This window comes from Canis aureus, chromosome 14 (genome assembly GCF_053574225.1).
Source record: "Canis aureus isolate CA01 chromosome 14, VMU_Caureus_v.1.0, whole genome shotgun sequence".
Lineage (NCBI taxonomy): Eukaryota > Metazoa > Chordata > Mammalia > Carnivora > Canidae > Canis > Canis aureus.
Genome location: NC_135624.1, coordinates 42295111 through 42308825, shown reverse-complemented (window position 1 = coordinate 42308825; position 13715 = coordinate 42295111). Strand labels below are relative to the sequence as shown.

Genomic DNA, 13715 nt, shown 5'->3' with positions numbered 1-13715 from the left:
ATCTAAAAACATCCTACGAACATTTGTATATTCCTCTCCTGGGTGGTTCAGCGGTTGAGCGTCTGCCTTCAGCCCAGGGTGTGACCCTGGGGTCCCGGGATCGAGTACCGCATCAGGCTCCCCACAGGGAGCCTGCTTCTCCCTCTGCTGTGTCTTTGTCTCTTTCTATGTCTCTCATGAATGAATAAATAAATGAATGAATAAATAAATAAATAAATAAAATCTTTAAAGGAATTCTTTTTTTTTTTTGATTTATTTATTTATTTATTCATAGAGACACAGCTAGAGAGAGAGAGGCAGAGACACAGGCAGAGGGAGAAGCAGGCACTATGCAGGGAGCCTGATGTGGGACTCGATCCCGGGTCTCCAGGATCACGCCCTGGGCTGCAGGCAGCGCTAAACCGCTGTGCCACCGGGGCTGCCCTTTAAAGGAATTCAATTATTAAGATGAAAATATGATGTAATACTGGAGTTTAGCTCCAGCTACAGCATTCTATCTACTGAGTGTGCACCGAGATTTTTCTTATTAGTTTCGTTCAAGTATACCTGGGGGTACTTTCCTCTTGGATCCTAATGCAAGAATGGCCAGGGGACCCCCAAACATGGGGGTACATTCTTTTTTCTCAATGTTCTCATTACCTTAAACTATGTGCTCCATCTAGAATTCCCTAAATTCAGTACAGAATAAACAAAGATTTCCTCAAACAGAAACAAAACTGAATTTTATTTTCCCTTTCTAATTCTCCCTAACCCATCCCAATATCACTTGAAAAGTTTAGCTATTAATAGAAAATCTGAAATTATTCTAAAAAAAACACTATATAACAAATAAATAAATAAAATAAATAAAAATAAATAAAAATTTAGTCTCAAGAAAAAAACTAAACAGTTGATTATGTTTTAAGATCAAGTTTTTAGAGAGAAAACCATCAAATCCCTAAAACGTAATGTGCCAAATACAAAGAAGAAACACACAAAATATTTGCTGAATAAATAAAAAAAAGCATTAATATCCTTAGATTTCAATGTTTAGTACCTACCAAGAGATCACGTGCATAGCAGAAACTGAATCAATATTGTTAATAGAATTAAAAATCAATTAACTGGTATTCAACTTATAATTTTCATTCATTTGTTTAATACTTACTTTTTTATGATTTTATTTATTTGACAGAGAGAGAGCAAGCACAAGCAGGAAGAGCAGCAGAGGAAGGAGAAGCAGGCTCCCGCTGAGCAGGGAGCCCGATGTGGGGCTCGACATCACGTCCTGAGCCACCAAGAGTCAGATGCCCAACGGACTGTGCTACCCAGGTGCCCCTCAACAAATACTTATTGTTTACTCTGTCCCAGGCACTCTCCAATTCAAACATTTTACAGACAAATTTATTTCAAAACTCACTATGGACAGGTAAAAACCACACCGTGATTTACTTTGCAATACTACAGACTCAAGAAAATGCTACAGGAGGATGCAATTCAAGAAGCAAAAGACAGAGTAAAGAGCAGAACATTTAACTGGAATACTGCTCATTAGGAATTTGCAAATACTACAGCATCTTCCCACTGAATTAATTCTCAATAGAATTATTGCCTCCCAAACAAAAAACTACTTGGAGGGACGTGAGAAGGGTCTATCGACAGACTGAAATATAGAAGTAGCACCAAAATGTTTTAATTAACAGTTCAAAGAATTTCAAAATAAAACAAAATATATTTCACATTTATAATATGGGACTTCATAAATTCGCTTCCATTATTTTTTATGTTTTTACATAGAACTATCCAAGTTATAGATTTTATGCCAAAAATACTATCTAGTCTCAAAATTAGATCAATGGCATTACTTAACAGAGATGGCTATACTGCTAAATTTCATCACTGAGTGTGATCTTCCAAAGTAATTCAATAATTATTAAATTTAAACTTAGAAGGCAACCATGCTAGAGTACTTTTCAAAAAGAAGGGGATACGCCAAAATTTTAGTTTTCAAAAGAAAATCAGCTGATTTTCATAACAAGAAAAAAGAATCACATTCATGCACTCTCTTGGTTTGGTGCCTCAACAATGAAGAACTTTTCCTCTAAGATAAATTAAGCCTTATTACCTTAGAGAGGTTTCTAACCTGAGAATATGGGTTAAACTTTGCTTCCTGGTTTAAAGATTTAAAATTCAAAAACACGTATGAATTAGTTGTCTATTAAAGGTTTAATAGCTTCTAATTAAAGCACAAAGTTAGCTAAACAAAACAATAAACTTATTTGATTGTGATAAGAGTAAATATAAGAACGACCAATTTGTTAACTTAAATCTGGTTTCTGACTTACTGTTTCTATTCCAGAGTAAAGCTAAGGGGCATCTGGGTGGCTCAGGGATTGAGCGTCTGCCTCTGGCCCAGGGCATGACCCTAGGGTCCCGAGATCGAGTCCCACATCAGGTTCCCCCACAGGGAGCCTGCTTCTCCCTCTGCCTGTGTCTCTGCCTCTCTCTCTGTGTGTCTCACGAATGAATAAATACAATCTTAAAAAAAAAATAAAGGGGGAGCTGCAGAGGGAGGGGGAGAAGCAGGCTCCCTACTGAGAAGGGAGCCCAACGTGGGGCTCGATCCCAGGACTCTGGGATCAAAAGCTGAGCTGAAGGCAGCCACTTACTTAACAGACTGAGATACCCAGGGGCCCCTTCTAGGAATCTTTTTTTTTTTTTTTTAATTTTTATTTATTTATGATAGTCACAGAGAGAGGCAGAGACACAGGCAGAGGGAGAAGCAGGCTCCATGCACTGGGAGCCCGACGTGGGATTCGATCCCGGGTCTCCAGGATCGCACCCTGGGCCAAAGGCAGGCGCCAAACCGCTGCACCACCCAGGGATCCCGGAATCTTCTTAAATGAACAAAATGAATGTTACTTCAAGGAAAACAACATTTGTTGCTAATGGTAAAATGCAAGGTTTCAAATGAAAATCAGAATGCTAAAAAACTTGTATCTACTACCGTGACCCTGAGAGCTTCCCAATACTTAGAAGCATATCACCATTTCAAAGATGGGCATAAACTTAGTTTATTAGTATTTTCCAAATGACCAAATCATAACAATCTGGAATCATGCATGGCTTAAAAGATCCAACGTACAAAGACAATGGATTTTAAAGTACCAGTGTATAGTAGATAATTAATCCTACCTACAGAGAGGTCTGGCCTTGGCCCTTGGCCACTGGGAGGTGATCTCTAGGCCCTTGGAATGTCCTGATAATTCTGTCTTTATCTTTGGCCACACAGTATATGCTATATATCCAGGAGAGACTAGAGACTTAAAGTGTCACTTTTTCTTAGGAAAGGCTAGAGGTGAAAGGTTGGCCACCATCAACAAAATCTCTGGACATCAAGGTTCAGTTAGGCTTCCCTGGTTGGCAATACTCTGTGCAAACTGTCACATATCATAGCCAGGAAAATAACGGTGTCCATGACTCCAAGGGGAGAGGACAACTGAAATTTTGTGTCTGGAACTCTGTCCTATGCACCTCTTCCCTTGGCTAGTTTTAATCTGTATCTTTTCATTGTAATAAATCATAACCATGAGTATAAAAAGCATTCAGTGGGGGCGCATGGGTGGTACAGCAGGTCAAGTGCCCGACTCTGGTTTTGGCTCTGGTCATGACCTGAAGTTATCTTAAGATCAAGCCCTGCTTTGGGCTCTGTGCTCAGTGTGGAGTCTGCTTGGGATTCTCTCTCCCTCTCCCCCTATGCCCCTCCTGCTTATGCTCTCTCTCTCTAAATAATCTTTTTAAAAATAAATAAATAAAAGTATTCAATGAGGGATCTCTGGGTGGCGCAGCGGTTTAGCGCCTGCCTTTGGCCCAGGGCACGATCCTGGAGACCCGGGATCGAATCCCACGTCAGGTTCCCGGTGCATGGGGCCTGCTTCTCCTTCTGCCTGTGTCTCTGCCTCTCTCTCTCATTGTGTGTGACTATCATAAATAAAGAAAAAAAAATTTAAATCTTTAAAAAAAAAAAGTATTCAATGAGTTTTGTGAGTCCTTTTTGTGAATTATCAAACCTGAGGGTAAAATGAGTAACCACTTGAAATTTGCAACTGGCGTCAGAAATGAGGGTGATCTTGTGGACTGTGCCCCCTAACTTCACAAACAGCATGTGAAAAGTTCTCTGATATAGTTTCAGATTCCACATTACAACTAAGCTTTAAGAGGCTACCAGTTGTTAGTATTGATGTACTATCCAAAGAAAATATCACAATTATCTGAAAAGGCTGTAAGGATACTTTTAAAGATTCCTCCCTTTTCTTCATATCCATCAATCAAAACAATATATGTCAACAGAATGAATGCAGAAGCAAATATGGGAATACAGCGGTCTTAGATTTTGGCAAAAATGTAAAACAATACCACTGTTTTCATTTTTTTTTTTTTTTTCCCATTTTGGAAACTATAGTTACTTTCACTAAAATGTTATTTATATTAACATGTAATAGTTTATTATAGTTCTTAAACAAATATTTTTAAAACCTTCAGTTTTAATTTGTGATTTAGTTAAATATCAATAAATATTAATTAAAATAAATAAAAGCTCTTTGGGTCCTGAATAATTCTTAAGAATATAAAGAATCTTAAGATGAAAATATTTGAGAATTGCTCATCTACAAACTTGAAAAGCATGTTGTCAACTATAATATTAACATAAACAAAATCATATTATTTGAAGTGCTTCTATTAATCTGGTACCTAGAGTCCAAAAGAAAAAATAATAAGTACTGACAAAAATGTTTCCTTTCAACTTTTGTGATTTCCCTTCAACTTTTAACAAAACTAACGAATGGTCAACATCAACTAAAGAAAATACATTGCCAAAAAAAAAAAAAAAAAAAGAAAATACATTGCCTTCAACAAGCTATGTATGTTACAGATCATTTATAAGTTTTATTTATTGCAAAAACCTGAACTCAAGAGTCAATAAATGACAATCTGAGAACACTAAGATATTCTTAAAGATAGTCTTATCAGGTAATATTTCAGTAAAACCAGGTAATATTTCAGTAAAAAACCAATAGGCTCCAACTGAACAGAAGCAAAAAAGAAAATACAAATTAATGACAGATGGAGTAAAACGAAGATATATGTATATGTTCAAGGTCACACTGGTTTTTCAAACTTTTGAAGAGAATCTAGTTTCCCTTTCACCTTTTTCTAGAAACTCTCAGAATGCTTTTTATTTCGAAACAAAAAATCTTTGACTACTTTAGAAACTAAGCAAGCAGTGTAGAATAGTGGTTGAAAGAAGAGAATTTGGAATTGACCAATGAAGGCTGAAATCTCAAACCCTTACTTACTTCCTTTAGTAAATCACCCAACTTCTCTAACCCAGTGATTTTTCCTGCTCACAACTACCAGTCATGCACCATGAGGTTACTGAGAAGATAAACATACACCTGTGATATAATCAGCATAGTGACACAGACACAGTACTCAAGAAAACAGCTGGCATTATGATTATTATGAATATATCTTACTTTCAGTTCCTTCTCAAGTCTATCTACTTCAGCTCCTAAAGTGTCAATAATATTTTCTCCATGTTTAAGCATGAAGGTCTCTAGTTCTTCAGGAGTTTTCACTTCTTGAATTTCCTATAAAGAAAATGATAGCAGGAAGACAAAATGACTTTTTAAAAAATCATAGTAGTACACTGATGATTTCTTTTAAAAATTATAGCACCATTAAGTCTAATGAAAACTTTCATGCTATATAGGTGATGGACCACTTCTGAAAAAAATTTAATTCCACAAGAAATTAAGTATAATACTTTACAGAGAGAGCATTACAAAATTAGTAGGAAAAGAACAGACTATTCAGTAAGTTGTGCCAGGGCAATTATTTTTCTACAGGAAAAAAAAGATTAAACCCCTAGGTAGATCATTGAACAAACAAACAAAAAAATTCTTTAAGTGAAATAAAAAAAAAAAAAAAATTCAGGGTAGAAAACCACAAAACTTTTAGAAAAAAAAGGAGACTATTTTTATGATACTGGAATAAGGAAGTATTTCTCAAGCAAGATAATAAAAAAGCCTTGAGAAAAAAATTATAAATTGGACATAAAGTCAAACACACTAAACCTTCTGTACAACAACAAAGTGAAATGGTAAATCACAAACTAGTAAAAGATATCTGCATATACACAACTGAGGAAGGATTAGTGCAATATATTAAAAATAAAATGTTTGTTAATTTGCCAAAATAACAGAAATTAAATAAACAAGCAAGTAGAAGAAATCCCAATGGTCAATAAATTTCAATGCTTGCTAACTTCACTACTACCAGGGGAAAGAGAAATCATAATTAAATACAAATTGTAATTTTCATATCAATTGTAACGACAAAAATTTCAAAACTGTCAATATAATACAATCTAATAAGAATGTGAAGCAATAGAAACTTTGATGTACAGACAGTGGAAATTAAATTGACACACTTTGGCGAAAAATTTGCCAATATCTAAGGAAGCTGAAGGTAAGTTTGTTTTGTTTTGTTTTTAGGTAAGCTCCACACGCAGCATGGAGCCCAATACGGGGCCTGAACTCACGACGCTGAGATGGAGACCTGAGTGGAAATCAAGAGTTGGACACTTAGCCTCCAGCCACTCAGGGCCTCAGGTTGACTCTACGGCCCAACTATTTTATATCTAGCTGTACGGTACCCTAAATATATTCTTACATATTTGAACAAGGAAATACACGAGAATGCCATTGTGGACATAAATGCCCATCAAATGAAGACTGGATAAAAACACTGCATTATATTCATGGGAGAATATCATGTACAATTAAAATAAACTAGAATATTAATATATGCTAATATATTAGAAGTTACTATGAACACATGTATGCGTGTATATGTTAACATGGAGGAATCTCAAAACCATGCTGCTAACCCGAGAGAGGAAATCGATGGTATGATACCATTTACATCAATTTTTAAATATCCAAAATGCTACTATATACTATGCTAAGAAAAGTGTGATGAAAGGTATGAAAACTGAATGGAGGGGCGCCCGGGGTAGCTCAGTCAGTTAAGCAACTGCCTTCGGCTCAGGTCATGATCCCGGGATCCTGGGATCGAGCCTCACATCTGGCTCCCTGCTCAGCGGAGAGTCTGCTTCTCCTCTCCTCCCCTCTCTTGCTATCTCTGGCACTATCTCTGTCTCTCATAAACAAATAAACAAATAAATAGTATTTTAAAAACTGAATGGAAATGACAACACTAAATTCAAGACAATTTTTAGTCGTAGGGATGGAGGAAGAAGAATGGGACCTAGAAGGGGAAAACAAGGGGTTCATCTGTTTTTTAACAACTTATTTCCTTTTTCAAGATCCTAAGCAAAGATAGTAGACTAAAATGTTAAAATTTGACAAAGGCAAGTGGGTAACCTTTGCACTGTTCATTATATTATCTTCTAAAATAATATAGTTTGCTCCTCTGCTGTCTCCTCCCACCTATTCTACAGCAAATAAAACGGTCTCTCTCCAATTTTGGAACCCTAAGAAGTTGAAAGCCTAACTGACTTTAAGACCTGTAAAAGTTTCTTTTTATTTACTTAAAAAGTTATTTTTCTAACCCTTGACTATTTAAGAAAACAGTGAGTATATAAACTTACCTGTAGCATTTGGTCAAAATCTTGTTTCTCCAAATATGATCTTGTAACAACTCGTCCATCAAAATCTACTTCTGCCTTAAATCTTACTTTCCCTAATCCCAGATCTGTGGCTTTAACATCATGAATTGCCCTGCAATCAATAACAATGCACATAAATTTATATACGCTATGCACACATACACATTTTAATGTTACAAAGTACAGAATTTTTTTTCCCCATCAGTGATGAAAATACACCAAAACAGGTTTCAGTATTCACCATTAAGTGCCATCTATAACTATCCAAACAAACGTCCATTTAGATATTTTTGCATAATGCCGAAGATGCAAACTTAATATATATTATTTTATGGTTTGTATATACATGAATTATATAGTTTGTGGATTAAAAAATTAACTCTAAATCTTTTTTCCACAATGTTGTCATATGGTCTTATAATCCTTTTTTAAAAAGTTTCTTTAAAAGCCTTCATACACATCTGTGAAGTACTCTATTGGAATGAAGTTAATAATAACTACCTAAAAGGATTTGATATGGTAAATAATAACCAACACATACATAAAATGTTTCACATGGATGCAACTACATGGTAGGCATTTAATGAATGGAATTCCGAATGTAGATAAGTTGGCACCTTTACAGATTATAAAACTGCCCCAGAGGGGCCTAAGCGACTTGCCTATGGTAATTCAGCTAGTCCACAGCAGACGCAGAACTCCCCTCCAGATCTTTAGACACTCAAACAGAGTGGTTTTATTTATTATTTATTTTTATTTATTATTATTATTTATTATTATACCATTCCGTCTCCCAGAAAGGGAAGCCGATATTCTAGGGTTGTAGCTGCTTTTCACCTCTTCTGCCCTAACCCTCAGTAATCAATCTTCTGTAGAAAACCACTGAGAAATTCTATTCTATGATAACCACTATTAACATCTTTTCTTTATGGGATATATAAAATAAAAAACACTCTGAATCCTGGGAATATAGAAAGCTTTAGGAAAACAAACATAAACGAGACTCCAAATACTCAAAACATCCGACCCTAATTTCTGAGTGATCCTGAGCAAGTTACTAAATACTGAGTCTAAAATTCTTTAGCCATAGCACTATAGAAGCATCTTTATCAACTAGGATAAAAATAAAAATGATTTAATAAAGTTATATATGCGCAAAATGAAACAAAACTTGTCCAGGCTGGCAAGAAGCTATACACTTTTTTCTTTTTAAAAAAGTGTATCTGCCTTAGTCCTAACAAAATACAAACTTCATTATTTTACTAATACTAAATTGCAGTAAATGCAAATATTCACATACTGTTTCCTTATGTTCTTATACATAAGTAACTGCAGATAGAAAAGTGTTTGTAATAAGCTGCTTCTCTGCTCCTGAAGACCCTACCTCCTGCCCTCAAACCCTCACACAATCCCCTCTCTGTGAATGTGGGCTAGAGCTAAGGGCTTGTAACCAAGGGAACATGGCAAAGTGAGAAACTATCATTTCTAAGATTAGATGACGAATCTGTGACTTTACTGTGCACGCTAGGAGGAAGTAAGCTGCCATGTTGGAGAAGCCGGTGCCATAAGGAACCAAATCCTGTCAACAATTACAGGAGCAGGCTTAGAAGCAGATCCCTCCCCAGGACACGCCTCTGGTCCCAACCAACATGTTGACTGCAGTCATGACCTGAGCTAAAGGCGGACGCTTACCCGACTGAGCCACCCAGGCGCCCAAATAACCTTGTAAATAACCAGTGCCCAAAGGAGAAATCAAAAGTGAAATCAGATAATACTTTGGAATGAATGAAAATGAAGATACAACATACCAAACTGTATAGGATACAGTGAAAGTAATAGAAGGAAATTTCTAACTATAAAAGCCTACTTTTTTTTAAAAAAGGTTATCAAATGAAAAACTTAAACTACCATCTTAAGATACTGGAAAGAAAAGCAAGCTAAACCTAAAGCATGCAGAAGAAAGGAAATAATATAGATCAGAGCAGAAATTGATGAAATAGAGAAAAAACCAAAATCAAACTAAAAGCTGGTTTTCTGAAAAGATCAAAACTGACAAACCTTTAGCTAGACTGGCCAAGAAAAAAGGAGAGAAGACAAATTACTAGAGTCAGAAGTGAAAGAAATATTACCACCAACCCTAAAGAAATAGAAAGGATTATAAAGGAAAATTAGGAACAGTTCTATGCCAACAAATTAGATAACTTTTAGAACTGATGCACAAATTCCTAGAAAAACATAAAACTATTGAAACTGACTTGAGAAGAAACAGACAATCTGAAGGGACCTGTAAAAAGTAAATAGGTAGAGTTAGTATTTAAAAAACTACCCACACAGAAAAGCCCATGCCCAGAGAACACTGCTGGCCAATTCTACCAAACATTAAAAGAAGAAATAATACCAATTCTTCACAAGCTTTTCTAAAAAATTGAAGAGAAGACTTCCCAACTCATTCTGTATTGTCAATATTACCTTCATACCAAAACCAGACCAAGGTATTACGAGGAAAGGATATTAACATGGATTAATCAAGTACTAAGTCTAATAATACTGATTCTAAGAACACTCAACTTCTAAACTAGATCTAGCTAGGTATTTTTCCAAATTAAAAATGTAAGGTTTGGAATATAAATCTAGTAAAATTTACTCATTTGTTTTACTGATTCAGATATACAGGTCATTATTAAAAGATTTAACTTAGATTCTGGTTATAAGGGGGGTTCCTGGGTGGCTGAGTCTGTTAAAAGCATTCCACTCTTGATTTTGGCTCCGGTCACGATCTCAGGGCTGTGGGATCATGCCCCAAGGCAGGCTCCATGCTCAGTGGGAAGTCTGCTTGAGATTCTTTCCCTCTGCCCACCCCCCAACTTGTATTTTCTATAAATAAATAAATCTTTTTTAAAAAAAAGATATGGTTATAACACAGAAGAAAAACGCATTCTTCTAAAGTTCAACCTACATATGTAGCTAGTAGGAAATTGAGATTTTTAAAGGCTTACTCTTTCCATATCACTCTGAAGCTTGAATTTCACTAAAAAGTACTAATTAGAACGCTGTATCTCTTTTGATTACCTGATTACCCCTTAAGTCCTCAGTTCTTCTTCTTCTTTTTTTTTTTTTTTTTTTAAGTAAACTCTACCCCTAATGGGGGGCTTGGAACTCACAACTCAGAGATTAAGAGTTGCATACTCTACTGACTGAGCCAGCCAGGTGCCCCGTCAAGTTTTTCATCTTTATATCATTTAAAAGATAAAGACAATAATGAAAAACTTTTAAAATAAACTAAAACAAGAAGTCTATTTTCAAAAGGAGTATAAATTATATTCAATTTGGTAATCACTCCCTTATTGAATAAAAATCTTCTTAAATTTAACATAGCAATTTGTAATTATAATACAAATATAGGGAAAATATAAATATGAAGGTTCCACATACGTGCTTCTACATTAAGGAGACAACTGCTTACAAACTTCTGTTCCCATTCTATCATCTAATTGTTCCTTATTCTAAAAATTAAAGATACACAGAATTTAAAAGTAAACAGGGAGTTTCCTAAATGCTTTCACTTGTTTTCTTATAAGGTTGCAAGTCTGAAAAGTCATAGATTAAAAACTTCTATCTAAAGGCTAGGGAACTACAAACCCTTTTGGAAGTATTTATAAAGCAAGCATTTCTATTTCATAATATATTTTTGTAAACTTTAGCACCATCATTGGAATAAGCTGACCTTACTGATGGGTCGTTCTCCAGAAGTTCAGTAAGCCGCTGCACTTGTTCTGGCTGGATGGATCGCCCTAAGAGTGCTTCTGTGTTAGTGTAGATGAGGAATGCTGAGACCACGCCTAGTAACGTGCCCACACCCAAAGAACCTAGGCTGTCATACAGCGGATTACCTAAATAAAGCACAGAAGTCAATAAATTAACATTTTCTATTATTTCAGTCAGCTTTAATGAGAAAAGAACCAGAATTACTAAAGCAAAGGACCTGAAATTCCTTCCTTTCTTTTAATGACCTTCTCCTAATAGGTTTACTATGCTACACCAAAATGGGAAAGCTACAATATGCTTCACATTATATAGGAGTATTATGTGGTTTAAGTATTTAGGATCTATTTCTTGATTCTGGTCATTACATGAGTGAGAGTTCTAGATCATTTTAGATTAAAGATGACATACACATACTAATAATATAATAGAATCCATTTCTTTTTGATATATCGGCTCTTTTCCTGCCCATACAGACAACACTGTGAGATCAAAAGCTGAATAAAATAACCACATGTTGTCCCTTATTCTTATCAAGGTTCTGTGAGAGAATTAAGCCATACAAAAAATGATATGGATCATTCTTTTCATTCAACCAAGGATGATACATAGCCAGTACCATTCTAGATACAAAGGAGAGAGGTTAGTTGGTTGCATGCTACAGGTACCTTAGAACAGTGGTTCTCAAAGTACAATTCCTTAATCAGCAGCATCAGCATCACTTGAGAACTTGGTAAAAATCAAGTTCTTAGACCTCACCTAAGGCTTTGAATCAGAAAGCCCGGAGTTGGGACCAGCATTCTTGGTCTTCCCAAACCCTCCAGGTGATTCTGATTCTAAAGTATGCCTCAGGTTGTTAGTTTTGATTTTTGTTTTTTTTTTCTTTTTAAGATTTTATTTATTTATTTGAGAGAGCAAGAGTGAGCAGAAGAGAGAGAACACAATTGAGGAGGGGTAGGGGAGAAGCAGACTCGCCACTGAGCAGGGAGCCTGACACTGGGGGGGGGGGTGAGGGGGGGGGGGGGGGCTTGCTCCCAGGACTCCAGAATCATGATCTGAGCCGAAGGCAGATGCTTAACCCACTGAGCCAACCAGGTGCCCAGACTGTTAGGTCTTAATCCTCTCCCAGAACCAATGAGAAGAGTTGATTTATTATCTTTGAATGTGTAGGTTAATATTTATAAAACAGACATCAATAGAGTTTAAATTTTATAATAAATTTTACATACAAGACTTTTAGAATTCTTTTTATTCTAAAGATCAAATGTCAATATTAAATTTACCTTTCTTAATGCTTGATAAAACATACATTTTACTTAAAAAAGTCAATTTACATACTAGTTTTATTAACATTTAGTCAGAATATAGCACTAAAAAAGTAAAGCGACTAAATCTGTACTAAAGTATTAAAAACGATCCGTTTGTAAAGTGTAATCTACTAGGAGGTTTGTAATTACACAGCTCAAAATCAAATACTGTTCTTTGAAACTTCAAATTTATCTAATTATTTAACAGTATACATGTATAAGTAATCCTACAGAAATCACAGAAATATTATGCAAAGTATTTATTTCTTGGAATGTTATTCAATTTAAATGAATTAATTTAGCTGATTAAATAAAACAATGTGAAACTCTTAACACAAAAATTTATGTAAGTTTGGGACACCTTGGTGGATCATTCAGTTAAGTGCCTGCTGCCCTCAGCCCAGGTCATGATCCCAGAGTCCTGGGAGCAAGCCCCATGTCAGGCTCCCTGCTCAGTGAGGAGTCTGCTTCTCCCTATGCCCCTCCCCGACTTGTTCTCTCTGCCTCTCTCTCCTCCTCTTCCCTCCCTTCATAAAAAATAAATGAACAAATCTTTAAAAATATATAAATAAAAATTTAAAAATTTACATAAGCTTGACTATTTTTATTATTATACAAAAGAAAATATTCTATTAAAAGCTGACTTATTCATCAAATGACACTTAAAATTTTGCTAAGTAATAATTTGTCTAAGATGTCTAAAATGGTAAGGTCAATTAGAAAAACAATCAGAAACATTTTGGATCACAGTGAACATAAGAGAAGGCTGGTTTAGTCTTAAGATGTAATTTAAAATGATAAATAAATAGATAGATAAATAGATAGATTAGATAGATAGAGACCCATTCATATTTCAAGTATTTTAAGAACCACTGTAGAACTGTGGAAGCTCATCACCTAAAATTATTTCAAATGTACAAAGCAAATGGATAAGCATGGAAGAATTTTCATTCCAAGAGAATTCCAACCTCAGA

The 13715-nt window shown here is 35.4% G+C and overlaps 1 protein-coding gene across 4 annotated transcripts in view; it reads right to left on the bottom strand.

The window, feature by feature from the left end:
* Positions 1–13715, bottom strand: part of SLC30A9 (solute carrier family 30 member 9) — an 80766-nt gene that overhangs the window by 5740 nt on the left and 61311 nt on the right. For all 4 annotated transcript variants that reach the window (XM_077847870.1, XM_077847869.1, XM_077847871.1 and 1 more), the window contains 3 exons: positions 11397–11562; positions 7655–7784; positions 5517–5630 (listed from right to left, as the gene is read on the bottom strand). In XM_077847870.1, the coding sequence (XP_077703996.1) occupies positions 5517–5630; positions 7655–7784; positions 11397–11562 (410 nt within the window). The remainder of the gene's footprint in view (positions 1–5516; positions 5631–7654; positions 7785–11396; positions 11563–13715) is intronic.